At 45.4% G+C, this 12,427-nt stretch overlaps 1 protein-coding gene across 9 annotated transcripts in view; it reads right to left on the reverse strand.

The window, feature by feature from the left end:
- Nucleotides 1-12,427, reverse strand: part of PANK1 (pantothenate kinase 1) — a 109,168-nt gene that overhangs the window by 51,055 nt on the left and 45,686 nt on the right. Inside the window, exon 1 of one of the 9 annotated variants that reach the window (XM_032312132.1) lies at nt 4,276-5,175. The exons of 6 other annotated variants lie outside the window; for them this stretch is intronic. In XM_032312132.1, the coding sequence (XP_032168023.1) occupies nt 4,276-4,978 (703 nt within the window). In that variant the 5' untranslated portion in view covers nt 4,979-5,175. Of the gene's footprint in view, nt 1-3,323; nt 3,568-4,275; nt 5,176-12,427 lie in introns of those variants that run through there. 2 more of the 9 variants (XM_032312131.1, XM_032312133.1) reach the window with 2 other exon arrangements.

The following is a 12,427-nucleotide window of genomic DNA, read 5'->3' on the forward strand; positions in this document are numbered from 1 at the left end:
TGTGAGTACTTTTTAACTGCTTTTCTACTACATTTTTGTACTATCCACTATTTTTACTGGGGAAGGGCAAAAAAAAGTCATTGAAAGACTGAGAGTGTCAGAGCTAATCAGATAAAACGTTTTGACTTTTCTTATTCTGATCCTATATTTTTTTAAAACTAAGTCAGTCTGAGGTTGTCTCTGCCAGCTCAGTTGTCCTGTCCTATGGATTAACAGTGGACAGGATTCTGTATGTGGATGATGACAGCTGGCATTTGTTGAATAACTGCTATGTCCCAAGCAGGAACCTACATTCTTAATATATACTATCTCATTTAATCCTCACATCAACCCAGCGAGCTAGTATGATTATCTCCATCTCATCATACAGAACTGAAGTAGAAAGGTAAAATAATCAGCCTGAGGCCATTCAGCTTCATTTCAAACTGAAGCCATCCTGAGTATGAATGGCTATACCATTAACAACACATTAGGTCCTCTCAGCATTTTATAAGGACTATTATTAGTTTCAAAATATTTGGGAAATGAGCTGACTCTCTAGGTTGCTACTTATGTGTGCTTCAAAGAATCAAAGCACCAAGGAGCAGGCTGAAGGAATCTCCCAGTTGATACTTTATGGAAATTCCACTGAAGGACTTTTGCCAAAGTCTATCTTATAGATGGACACGGCTACCTCAATGAGGTGAAGAAAATGTCACTTGTACCTTTTCTCCCTGACCTCAATCAAATGTTCATGTCCCCAAGGTGCAAGGCATAAGGGAAAGAACTGGATCAGCTATAATCAGACTTCCAACTTAATTGAAGAGATAAGAAAACTAACACTCATGAAACAATCAGCACAAGGCAAAAAAACCCAAAACCAAAACCAAACCAGAACAAACCATAATTAAATCTTAATCATGTGGCAGAGTAGATAACTCGTGTAGGAGTCACATGGAAAGAACTATCAGCTCTGAAGTGTCAGAATTTGAAAGGTGCAAGAAACCACACCTGAAGATCACCTAGCCAACTCCAGTATCTCAAGATGAGAGCTAGTAACTTGACAATTACATAGCAGTAATGCTGAAATAAAATCAAGAAAATTAAAAAAAGAAAAAGAAAAGCCTTACAAGGATAAGTAGTGAGATGACAGTACTTTTGATGGAAACAGTGGCCAATGCTCCCATCTCCTGCTTTAGCAAAACCAACCAGCCACGGGTCTGGTGTTTAGATTACAGTCTTGTGAAGAGTCCCTACACTGAGATTTACATTTTTAAAACAATTAGAAACTACTGAATTGTTTGTTTCATTCCATTCATTGTTTTTAAACATAAAGCATTTTATGAACTGCACTTTAACCTCGATATTACCAAACCAACACACCTACTCACACCAGCATTCCAGATGCTTATCTGAGAGAAGTGAGATCTGGCTGTCTTGAACACACCTCTGGTTTAGGTAGTAGACTCAGGTGTCTGTGTTGTAAACTGGTAAGCAGGAATTATTTGTCTAGCTTCGATGCCTCCACCCCAACATACTCTTATAGTTTATTTAAAGCATCTAATAATCTGTTATAGTTGCTCACATAAAATCTATCAGTCATTAGAAAATAGGAATATGCTTAACTCTAAGTGGTTTAGAGAACCTAAATATGAACTGATAGAGCACTATCTTTTTTTTATAAAAAGATACCGAAACATCAAAAAGATACCCAAAAGATACCTAGGCTAGGTGTAAAGTTATCAAACCTAGTTTTCACTAGGAAGTTTGGTAGTGAACACAACAGATGTGACTCAGGACATGTAAAATTTATTTCAAAAATGTTAGTTCAAATTTGAGAAAAGAAAACATGGTAGGATAATGAAATGTTGATTTTGATGAATCATTTTAAAGGTAATATAAGTAAGAGTGCTGGTTACTGAATTTAAGTAACTAAGGTGTTTATTTTTGTAAAAAAATATAAACCACTTTAATTTCTGACACCAAACATACAGGCATAAAATTGTATTTTCTCGTATTCTAAGATAAAAACCCCTGCAGGTTTGCCAGCTCAAATTAAGGCTCAAAATTATTTTTTTCTATGCTTCCAATCTATTATTAAGAGTGTACTTTAGGGGCACCTGGGTGGCTCAGTGGGTTGAACCTCTGCCTTCAGCTTGGGTCATGATCTCAGGGTCTTAGGATGGAGCCCCACATCGGGCTCTCTGCTCCGCAGGGCGCCTGTTTCCCCCATCTCTCTACCTGCTTCTCTGCTTACTTGTGGTCCCTCTCAGTGTCAAAAAAAAAAAAAAAAAAAAAAAAAAAGAGTGTACTTTAAAATTCCTTAAAGAGTACTTCAGGGGTGCCTGGGCGGCTCAGTCCTTAAGCCTCAGTCTTCGGCTCAGGTCATGATCCCAGTATTCTGGTATCAAGCCCCACATCGCGCTCTCTGCTCAGGTGGAGGCTTGCTTCTCCCTCTCCCACTACCCCTGCTTCTATTCCCTCTCTCGCTGTCTCTCTCTCTCTCTCTGTCAAATAAATAAAATCTTAAAAAAAAAAAAAAAAAAAGTACTTCGGGGCACCTGGGTGGCTCAGTGGGTTAAGCCTCTGCCTTCGGCTCAGGTCATGATCTCAGGGTCCTGCGATCAAGTCCGGCATCGGGCTCCGGAGAGCCTGCTTCCTCCCCTCTCTCTGCCTGCCTCTCTGCCTACTTGTGATCTCTCTCTGTCAAATAAATAAATAAATAAATAAATAAACAAACAAATAAATCTTTAAAAAAAATTAAAGGTACTTCAAACGGTGTTATGCTCTCATAGACCATTTAAGCTATCTGTAATACAGGAAATCTCAATATAGTTCTCTTTCAATATATTTTAGCAATTTACATTGCAAACTGTCATACAATTTTACGCGTGGATCAGAGAGATAACTAAAATGTGGTTTCGAAAGAAGTAGAATAGGTTAATAAACCGTAAGTAATCAATATTAAGCCCATAAAGAAAGTAATTTTCCAACAAGTCTCCATAACAACAACAACAGCAACAATAACAACAAAAAAACAAATTCAAGTGCTAAGTAGATGTCCTCCTTACAACCATTGCCAAATCCGCTGCTTGACTTCAAAGTTCCAGACAAGACTTTTAACTTTCAATCTAAACTTTTCAGATCTACAAAATACAAGTATCAGAGTCACGTCCCACACCAGTATTTCCCAAAGTCTGAGAGTCTAAGGATAGAAACAAAAAAGTTTGCCAAATATCAAGTTTTTACAGATAAATCCAAAACCTATACTAGCAATTTCTCAGTATCAGACATATGCAAATGATGTTGAATGCAATCATTAATTAGCAGTGCATTCTACTTACTTTGTTTTTTGCCATTTATAAGCTTCATTAAAGACACCCAGAAAAGAGGTAACCGGTTGAATGAGGTTCGGCTCAGATAGGAGAAACCAGTTGTAAACTTGATCTACAAATTTACATTTCACAATGTCCTGCAGGGAAGGTACTCTTATAGACTAACATCATATACAAGCTTTAGATTGTGAAATAACGCATTTCAGCTTTTTACGCCTCACATTACCATTAGAAACCCTCAACCCTACATCCCTAGTTCCCGAAAAAAAAAAAAAGAAAAAGGAAAAGAAAAAAAGAAAATCCACCTCCAATTATCATTGGTCCACATAGTTCCGGCCCACATGGTATCAGTGGGTGTGTCGCTGCCAACAGGTCCTCTCATTGGCTGCGAAGAAAAAGCATTTAATAGGCTGTGATTTGGGGGGTTGTCAAACTCCACGCCTCCAGGCCTGGCGCTTGCCAATAGACCCGAGGTACTGGCGGCTACTCTGCGATTCAAAGGACAAGGTGGCTGCCTGAGCGCCAACCCCAGAAAGACGAACTCTGAGAAGGAAAAGGGTCAAGGAGAAGGGAGAGGGCGGTTCCAGCTGTCCCTCCAGCTCAACGCCTACTCCCGGACCCCGAGAAATGTTTCACACGTGCATTTTCCCATCAGCAAATTAGAAAGGCTGGCAGTGCGCTGACTTTTTTTAGAGTCGTGACCGAGGGAGCAGCGCAGGGTCCGCATTCTATCGGCCCATTCTACAGACTGAAGCGAGCAAGCGTGAGGCTCAGGCGGCGATCTTTAGTGCCTGGCGCCCCTAGGGAAAGAATCAGTCCCGGGAGCCCCCTCCGCACACTCCCCCGACAGCGGGCGCTGAGGCGCACCGGGCGCACAGCAGAGCCTGCCCCGCCGCTCCCGGGTGCCGGGCCCGCGGGATGCGCCTGCCTCGCGCCGGCGCTCCCCTAGCGAGGGACTTACGCGGCCTGTTCTTTCTCCCCGAGTCCATCCTCCTTCGCAGCCGGCATTTCTTGGCCGGGGAGTCGTGCTGAGGGGGCGGTGGCTGCGGCTGGAGCTCGGGCAAGAGCGGGAGGCGCGGGGGTGCCGCCTCGCCACCGCCCGCGGGGCCCCGGTTGCAGAGGCGCGGCGGCTGGACAGGCGGCGGGTGGAAGCCGTTGTGCAGCAGCCCGTTCACGGCGGCAGCGCCGGTGTCGGCGGGGGCCCCCGGGGCGTGCGTGGCCGAGTGCTCCGGCCGCCCGCCCCGATCGCCCATGCCGGGGGCTGGTGCGGCAGCGCGCGGGCCCCGGTTCAGGCGGCCTCGCTGGAGGTCATTCTCGGGCGTCTTTATTTCCTCGGATCCTCCCTGCGGTTTCCGATTCAGCAGCCGCAGAGCCGGCGCCGGGGGATGGCGAGCCCGGCGCTCCTCCCCTTCTCCCACCGGCTCCCCCCGCTCCTCGGTGCTCTGCCCCCCGCGCGCCCGCCCCGCCGCGCCGGCCGGGAGCATGCCGGCTCCCGGCGCGGAATCCGGGATCCCCGCGGACCCCCAGCCGGGGCCCCCACAGCCCGCCTCCCTCTGATCCCCGGGCCGCGCGACTTCAAACGCGGCTTCCTTGCCTCCCAGACCTGTCCCCGCTACTGAGCATGCCCAGTGCTGCCCGCCACCGCCACCGACGAGTTTCAACATGGGGACTGAAGTTATCGGGGTTTGCAAAGAGATGGGCGGGTTGGGCTTTGTATCTCGGAGCAGCCGAGAGGGGACTGGGCGAGGCTGGCGCTAGAGGAGCGGGCTGTCTTGAGGAGGAATTACGGAGGAACACAAATATTTGTAGAGGTTTCAGGTTTGCTAATCCTGCCCGCAGTGGGCTAAACACCTTTGCAAGGTCATTCACGTTGTCCCTTCCAACACCCCTCCTCTCCTTGCTTTGTGAGTGTGCCTGTTTGGTTAAGTGACCAAACTACTCACAGGCCCCAGCGGAGGGAGGAGAACGATTATTTATAGAAAGGTAGGCCGATTTGGGAAGCGAAGGGAGTGAAATTTCTTTACTGGCACACAGGCAGACACCATGTGCTTCCCTGGAGTTGTCTTTGCAGGGAGGAAACCTAGGAATACAGTGTAAGGACAGTGAAGGACACAGCTGCAAACGGGATTAACCGGTGCTGGAAGAGACCAAGTAAACAGAAGCAGTCCCAAGCTATAAAAAGCGCTTTCCTCACCCAGAAAGGACTTCAAGAGACAATGTCATTCCATTTATAGAGGAAGGAGTTGCCTGTGTTTTAAGAAGGGAAGGCAGCATGGAAGGGTGGTCAACACCATAAGCTTGGGAGTCAGAGCTGGGTTCAAATTCCAACTCAGCCACTAGCAAAGCCATGGAAAATTGCTGGAGTTACCACACCTGGCAATCAGAAACAGGGCTGGACATGCTCAGTAGGCAGAACAAATTTGGGTGGTGAGGACCTTACCAAAGTTATGTAATCCCTTGAGGCCTCAGCTTTTGAATTTAACCAGGCCCTATTGTGAGAAATCTACCTAAAGTGGCTGGTACAATCCTGGCACACAGTAAATTCTTCAAAGAAGCAGTTATTTTAATGACATTGTTATTAGCAGTTCACCCTTCAAGTGAGGGGAGCAAACCATGCTCGCAGCCATATTTGCTGTGTGATTACTTATGTGTGATGTTCTCCATCATTTGTATGGACTGAATCTGCAAAGGAGAGGCCAGCAAGTGTGGCTGGGTGGGCTGGGCCCCTGGGTTGCCAAGACCCCGGGCCTCAGGACATTTGGCAGCAGTTGGAGCCTGTACTCCGGATGGGCAATTGCAGCAGTTGGAGCCTGTACTCCGGATGGGCAATTGCTTCCCAGAGCCCTACCCAGGGCCACAGCTTTGGAACCATAGGGGCTGATGTTTTTTGAATATAGGTGAGGTTCGGTGGCATCTGGAGCCAAAAGCCAAGAAAGGATTCTTGAGGTGTCTTTTACTAAAGCACGAGTACAGGACCCAAAGACAGAAAGAGCTGTTGCCGCCTGTTGTGCGGGGATGGCGAGGGGGCAGCTGACTGTATACGTTGGGGTGGGGAGAAGTAAAGGTAAGGGAAGTTCCAAAAGGACTTTCATATGCTAAAGAAGACTCTGCAGATACTGGACTCCTTGCTGTAATCAAACCAGGGTTGTTTTTTCTTCCGAAGAGGCATTCACTTTAAGACCATTGGGAGCGTCCTAGAGGAAGGCTAAACTCTGCCTGCCTCAAGTATTTGTCAGTAAGGACATTTAATTTTATCTACATTTCCTTCTGCCTTTGTTTCTTGCATCAGGGGCCACTTGAGAACTCCTGTCCATCCACTCATTTTTCCAGATAAGGAAACAGCCACAGAGAGATGGCTGAGGTTATTAAGAGCAAAACTAAGGCTAAACCCTAAATCTTCTATTCCTGACCTTATCATACTAGTTGAGACATAGAGGAAAAACAAACAAACTTGGGCGCTATCGCTCCTGTCTACCTCTCCTGCCTGATCTCTAGCTTCCTGTGTTCCTGCTATAAAGCAGCCTGCCAGTTCCTCAAATTATTACCCCTTTGCTCCTTTTATTTCCATTGCCTGAAATGCTCTTCCTTGAGACCTCTTTGTCCACTAGATTCTGACTCAATCCTGAGACCTCTGCTTCAACCTCTTGTATTTGGAGAAATCTTCCCTGACCCTTAGGACTAGATCAGGTGTTCCTACTCCCTACACTGTATCTTCATGACTGTATCAGTCTGTAACTCTACAATGCATCTGTTCCCTTATTTGTCAATGGGGATAATAATAGGGCATCACTGAATTGTTACAATGATGAAACGAATTAACATATGCAAAGTGCCCAGCACATCATAGCTGCTGTGAAAAAGCTACATATTGTAATGGGGGCCCAGGGGTGCAAGAGCCCCTGGCTCAGGGGGTCCCAAACAGACCAGGTCTGGCCACTTGCCACTGACAACAATCCAAAGGGAGAGAGACGAGTGGTGGTGAAACAAGAAAGGGATTTATTTCAGCGAGGCCAACACTGGGAAGACCTTGGACTAATGTCTCAAAGACTGTCTCCAAAGTGCTAAAAATACTTCCAGGTTTATATAAGGAAAATGTGGGACAAAGGTCAGTGGGTAAATGCAGCTGAGTCGTCAAGGTCAGGTTGGTCAGGTTGTCTTAGGGTCAATCACCCAGGCCTTGCGGGCCCAGGCCAGTCCTTACTGCTTGAGTAGTTCTGGTTCCCATCAGGGGATGCTTTGTCCACAGGGTCTTTTGCCTGACTTTAAGAGATAAGCTGGAAAGATGAACTTATTCAGAAAGAAAGTTTGAGGTCAAAATAGAGGGAGTTGAAGTCCTCTTTAATATTACCATTTGACTGTTGGTCTGGACCTCTACCCCCAACAACACACACACAGCCACACACACACACTCTCACTGTGATCTCCATTAAGGCAGATGACTCTTGTTCCTCATTGCATCCTTAGGAAACTTTTGGTAATCATCTGTGGCTGAATAAATGACTTGCGTGATATTTTACCCAGGATGTCTCTTACTTTCTACTGTAAATTAGCTTAAAAAAAAAAAAATCTCCATTGCTATTCCTAAGTATTCAAAGATAGAGTTTTCAAATTCTCATGTAAGTTGATCTGAGTAGATTGGGAAGCAGTTTATATCCGAGATACAAGTAGAAGCTTTAGCCGTTCAGTACCTCCAAGGACATACTCTCTCCAGCTTGATTCCCGGGCATGGTGAGAAAGGCCCGAGCCAGGTGGCTCCGACCCAGGCAGGGCAGAAGTACTGGTACTGGGACAGAACGTCCTCCACCTGCTTACTTGCTCCTGTCCTCATCAGGCTGGTGCCCTGGATCCGTCACACCGGGCACGTGGGAGAGAGGAAGTCAGGTGGCATCTTACAGGTCAGAATACTTACGGGAGTATTCAGGGAAGGTGTACCTCGGAAATGTAACTCTGAGGTATGAGCTTTCATGGGCTCCAGTGGGGGCAGGGAACAAATGTTTGGAAAAGAGTGAGAGGGGAAGGAACCCACAAGCCACTTCTCTCCCTTTATTCATTCATTCACTCACTCACTCATTCATTCATTCATTGATTTAGCAGTCATTCATTCAGTGTGTACTATGTTGTAGGCACTAAAAAAGACGGTGGGAATATAGAGACAAAACAGATGCCTTCACTTCCCTGGAGGAGTTCACAGTTCATAGCAAGAGAGATAAGTCAATGGTTCTCCATCAGTGTCCACAAAAATAACCTAGGGACTTTCTACTTTTCAACTGTTCATTGAAAATAACATATGCACAGAAATGTATGCATAACCTAAGGATAGAGCTCAGTAAATTTTGCACAAATAAACACTCTGTGTAATTGGCACCTGATGAAGAAACGAACATTACCAGTCATCTAGGAGAGTTTTCAAGAGCAGACTCTGGGCCCAGGTCCATGCACTGGTTTGGAGCATGGGAGTCTACATGGTGATGATGGTAGGTATTTTTTAATGTATTTTATTTTTTAAAAAGATTTGTTTATTTATTTGAGAGAGAGATGGGGGAGGGGAGGAGCAGAGAGAAACAATCTCAAGCAGACTCCCCGCTAATCATGGAGCCTGCTCGGGGGGATCCCACAACCCCAAGATCACAACCTGAGCTGAAATAAAGAGTCGGTCGCCCAACCAACTGAGCCACCCAGTCGCCCTATGATAAGTATTTTTTTTAATTAAGGAAGCAAAACCGTAGCAAAAAACTGTTTTTGTTTCTTAGCAAACAAACTTTTTTTTAAAAAACAAGATTATGATGTAGATGGTCCTTGACTGCAGAAACAGTGAACAAAGCCAAGCGTCACCTCTGCCAGGCAAGTAGCTCCGGAAAACTCCGGAGAGGGTGCTCCAGACGGAGACAGAAGATAGCGTCGCTAAGATGGAGGTTAACGCGGGCTTCCAGGAGGAAATAACCCTTTAACTGAATTTTTAATAATAATGGGATTTCTTTAGGGAAGGTTGAGAAAAATCGACTCAGAAGGAGGGAAATGGAGACTCCGTGGGTGGGTTTGAAACCTTCTGGTCTGTTTGGGAATCTGCCAGGAATTCAACGAGGCTGAAGGACTGCTTAGCAAGGGAGGAGAGTGCTTACAGCTGAGTCTGTTGCAGGGGTCCGCATGGCAGATGGCTTTCTGCCAGCAGGAAGGAGTTTGAACTTCTTCCTCAGGGCCTGGGGAAGCCATGAAAAAGACTTAGCTATAGAAAAACTACAAGCTTTGCATTCTGGAAGGATCTCTGGTAGCTGCCTAGAGAACAGATTTGGGGAGGAGGTCCCTATGTAGGGAGATCATGAAAAACACTATTGGAAAAGTTCATATAACTGGTGGTAAGGGTCTGAGTAAAGGACTTGGCAGTGGGAATGAGAACATTGGGTAGATTCAAGAATTTTTAAGGGTAGAGTCCATAGGATTGATGGCCATTTGGAAGGTAAGCGAGAGGTAAGGCTAGGATGATTTCTGTTTCCAGTTTGGGCAACTGGCAAAGTGGTGGTTTCAACACGCATGATAAAATAGGCAGAAAAGGAGAAAGAGTCTCCTTTATCTTCAGAGAATCTTTCTCTCTGTTATCTCTGGAGAATCTTTCTCTCTATTCTCTCTGGATTTTACACTTTAAAAAGGATGATCCTTTAAAAATACATATCTGGGTGCTCGCTTCGGCAGCACATATACTAAAAAAAAAATACATATCTGGGCGCCTAGGTGGCTCAGTGGGTTAAAGCCTCTGCCTTCGGCTCAGGTCATGATCCCGGGGTCCTGGGATTGAGCCCCACATCGGGCTCTCTGCTCAGCGGGGAGCCTGCCTCCCCCCTCTCTCTGTGCCTGCCTCTCTGCCTCCTTGTGATCTCTGTCTGTCAAATAAATAAATAAAATCTTAAAAAAATAAAAATACAGATCTGACCCTAATGTATTTGTACCTAAAGTCCTTCATGGATGCTCAACAATTCCTAACATTCTAAACTCTCTAACCGGCTCATCCCCGTCCTTTGTACTCTGCCTGCCTCAGCCTTTATTTCCTCCACTCACACTCACACCAGGTGCTCTGATGAGATCACAGGTACAGTTCCCCAAAGGCCTTCTCAGCAGATCCCTCCAGAATCGGGGGTGGGGGTGCTGTGGTGTAAGCCATATCACTCTACTTATCACAGTCTGATTCACACGTACCACGTTTCATTGTAAAATAAGAAGTTTTTTTGGTCCCCTCAAGGATGGGCAAACAAGAAACCAAAACCTGGGGCACCTGGGTGGCTCAGTCGGTTAAGCATCTGCCTTTGGCTCAGGTCATCATTGGGATCCTGCATCAGGCTCCCTGCTCAGCAGGGAGCCTGGCTCTCCCTACTCCCTCCCGCCCTTTCTGCTCTCTCTCATTCACGTTCTCAAATAAATAAATAAAATCTTAAAACCAAATTAAAAAATCCCATCCCATCAAAGATGTGTTCTTTTTGACCACCTGGGGGTTGTAAATTGAAGGTGTGGATTAGAAAACAAGTATATGGTACATATATACAGTGGAATACTATCCAGCTGTCAAAAAGAAAGACATCTTGCCATTTGAGACAACTTGGGATAGACTTTAAGGGCATATGCTAAGTAAAATAAGTCATATAGAGAAGACAGTACTTTAGGATCCCACTTCTATGTCCAATCTAAAAAACAAAAACAGAAACAGAGAACAGAGAACAGATTAGTGACTGGAGGTAGTGCAGAATGGGTGAGGGTGGTCAAGATACACAAACTTCCAGTTATAAAGTAAGTAAGTCATGGGGGTGTAATGTACAACATGGTTACTATAGTTAATAGTGCTTTAAAAGTTGCTAGCAGAGGGGATCTTAAAAGTTCTCATCACAAGAAAAAAAATTTTTAACTATGTGTGATGATGGATGTTAATTAAACTTTTACTTTCCTTTAAAGATTTTATTTGTCAGAGAGAGAGAGCACAAGCAGGGGGAGCGGCAGACAGAGGGAGAAGCAGGCTCCCCGCTGAGTAAGGGACTCCCAGGACCCTGGGATCATGACCCAAGCAGAAGGCAGATGCTTAACTGACTGAGCCACCCAGGGAGCCACCCAGGAATCCCTGTTAGTTAGACTTGTGATCATTTTGCAATATATACAAATATTAAATCATTGTGTTGTATGACAACAACAACAAACAACAAAAGCCAAGAAAGGAAGTAGGCTGCATTTAGACCTGTGTGTTGTCTACCTGGTCCTTGAAGGACTTCTGGCAGCTCTCAGCCTCCCAACCCAATTGTAGGGGCTCCTATCTGTGAATTCCCAGGACTCAAGACAGTGCAAGCACAAATGTGAGCTGAAAATATGTGTGTGGAATCATTGGAGGATGCAGTTCCCTCATGGTACAGGGAAAAGATGCTGAGGCCTCGGAGTGCAAGGAGAGGAGAGGTGCCCCGTATGGGTGAGCAGGGGCCACAGGCCTATCCGAGGAGGTGGGCTGAGATTCAAGAGAGCAATCCTAATTGGCCCATGTCTGTGGTTGACTTTGGAGTGGCCGATGAAACACAGGGAAGGTCTGGGAGACTTGAGGAAAGGTTTCCTTCCAGAAAAAGAGGGAGGTCAGCAATGTTGACTTATAACCTAGTGTTTAGTTATTCTAAGCACGACTGGTTATTTTCTGAAGACAAACATAAAACCTGCTTGCCATGCTATCGTTATAAGTTATCATTGCAGAAGTTGTAGTTATTTGCCAAAATGAAGATAAAGTCAAACGTGCTCAAGTTCTCATCCAGGGAGTTATACTGATGCTACAGTATGAGCATGGAAATAAGGTACACTTCAAGACTTAGTGTAAAAAGAATTATTAGGGGCGGCTGGCTGGCTCAGTCATTGAAGCACGGGACTCTTGATCTTGAGGTAGTGAGTTCAAGCCCCATGTTGGGTGTAGAGATTACTTAAAAAAAAAAAATCTTTAAAAAGAATTATTAAAACTTTAGCTGCCAGAATAATATTGAGCCAAGATGAACTTCTTTATTTCATTTTTGCTTTTGTTATACAGGTGCTGGTGCCTTGCTTAGAGATTCACCATGAGGCCATTTCATACAAGTGATACAAGAGACAATTTTGGAGTATAGCAC

The sequence above is a fragment of the Mustela erminea genome, chromosome 14 (assembly GCF_009829155.1).
Source record: "Mustela erminea isolate mMusErm1 chromosome 14, mMusErm1.Pri, whole genome shotgun sequence".
Classification (NCBI taxonomy): Eukaryota; Metazoa; Chordata; class Mammalia; order Carnivora; family Mustelidae; genus Mustela; species Mustela erminea.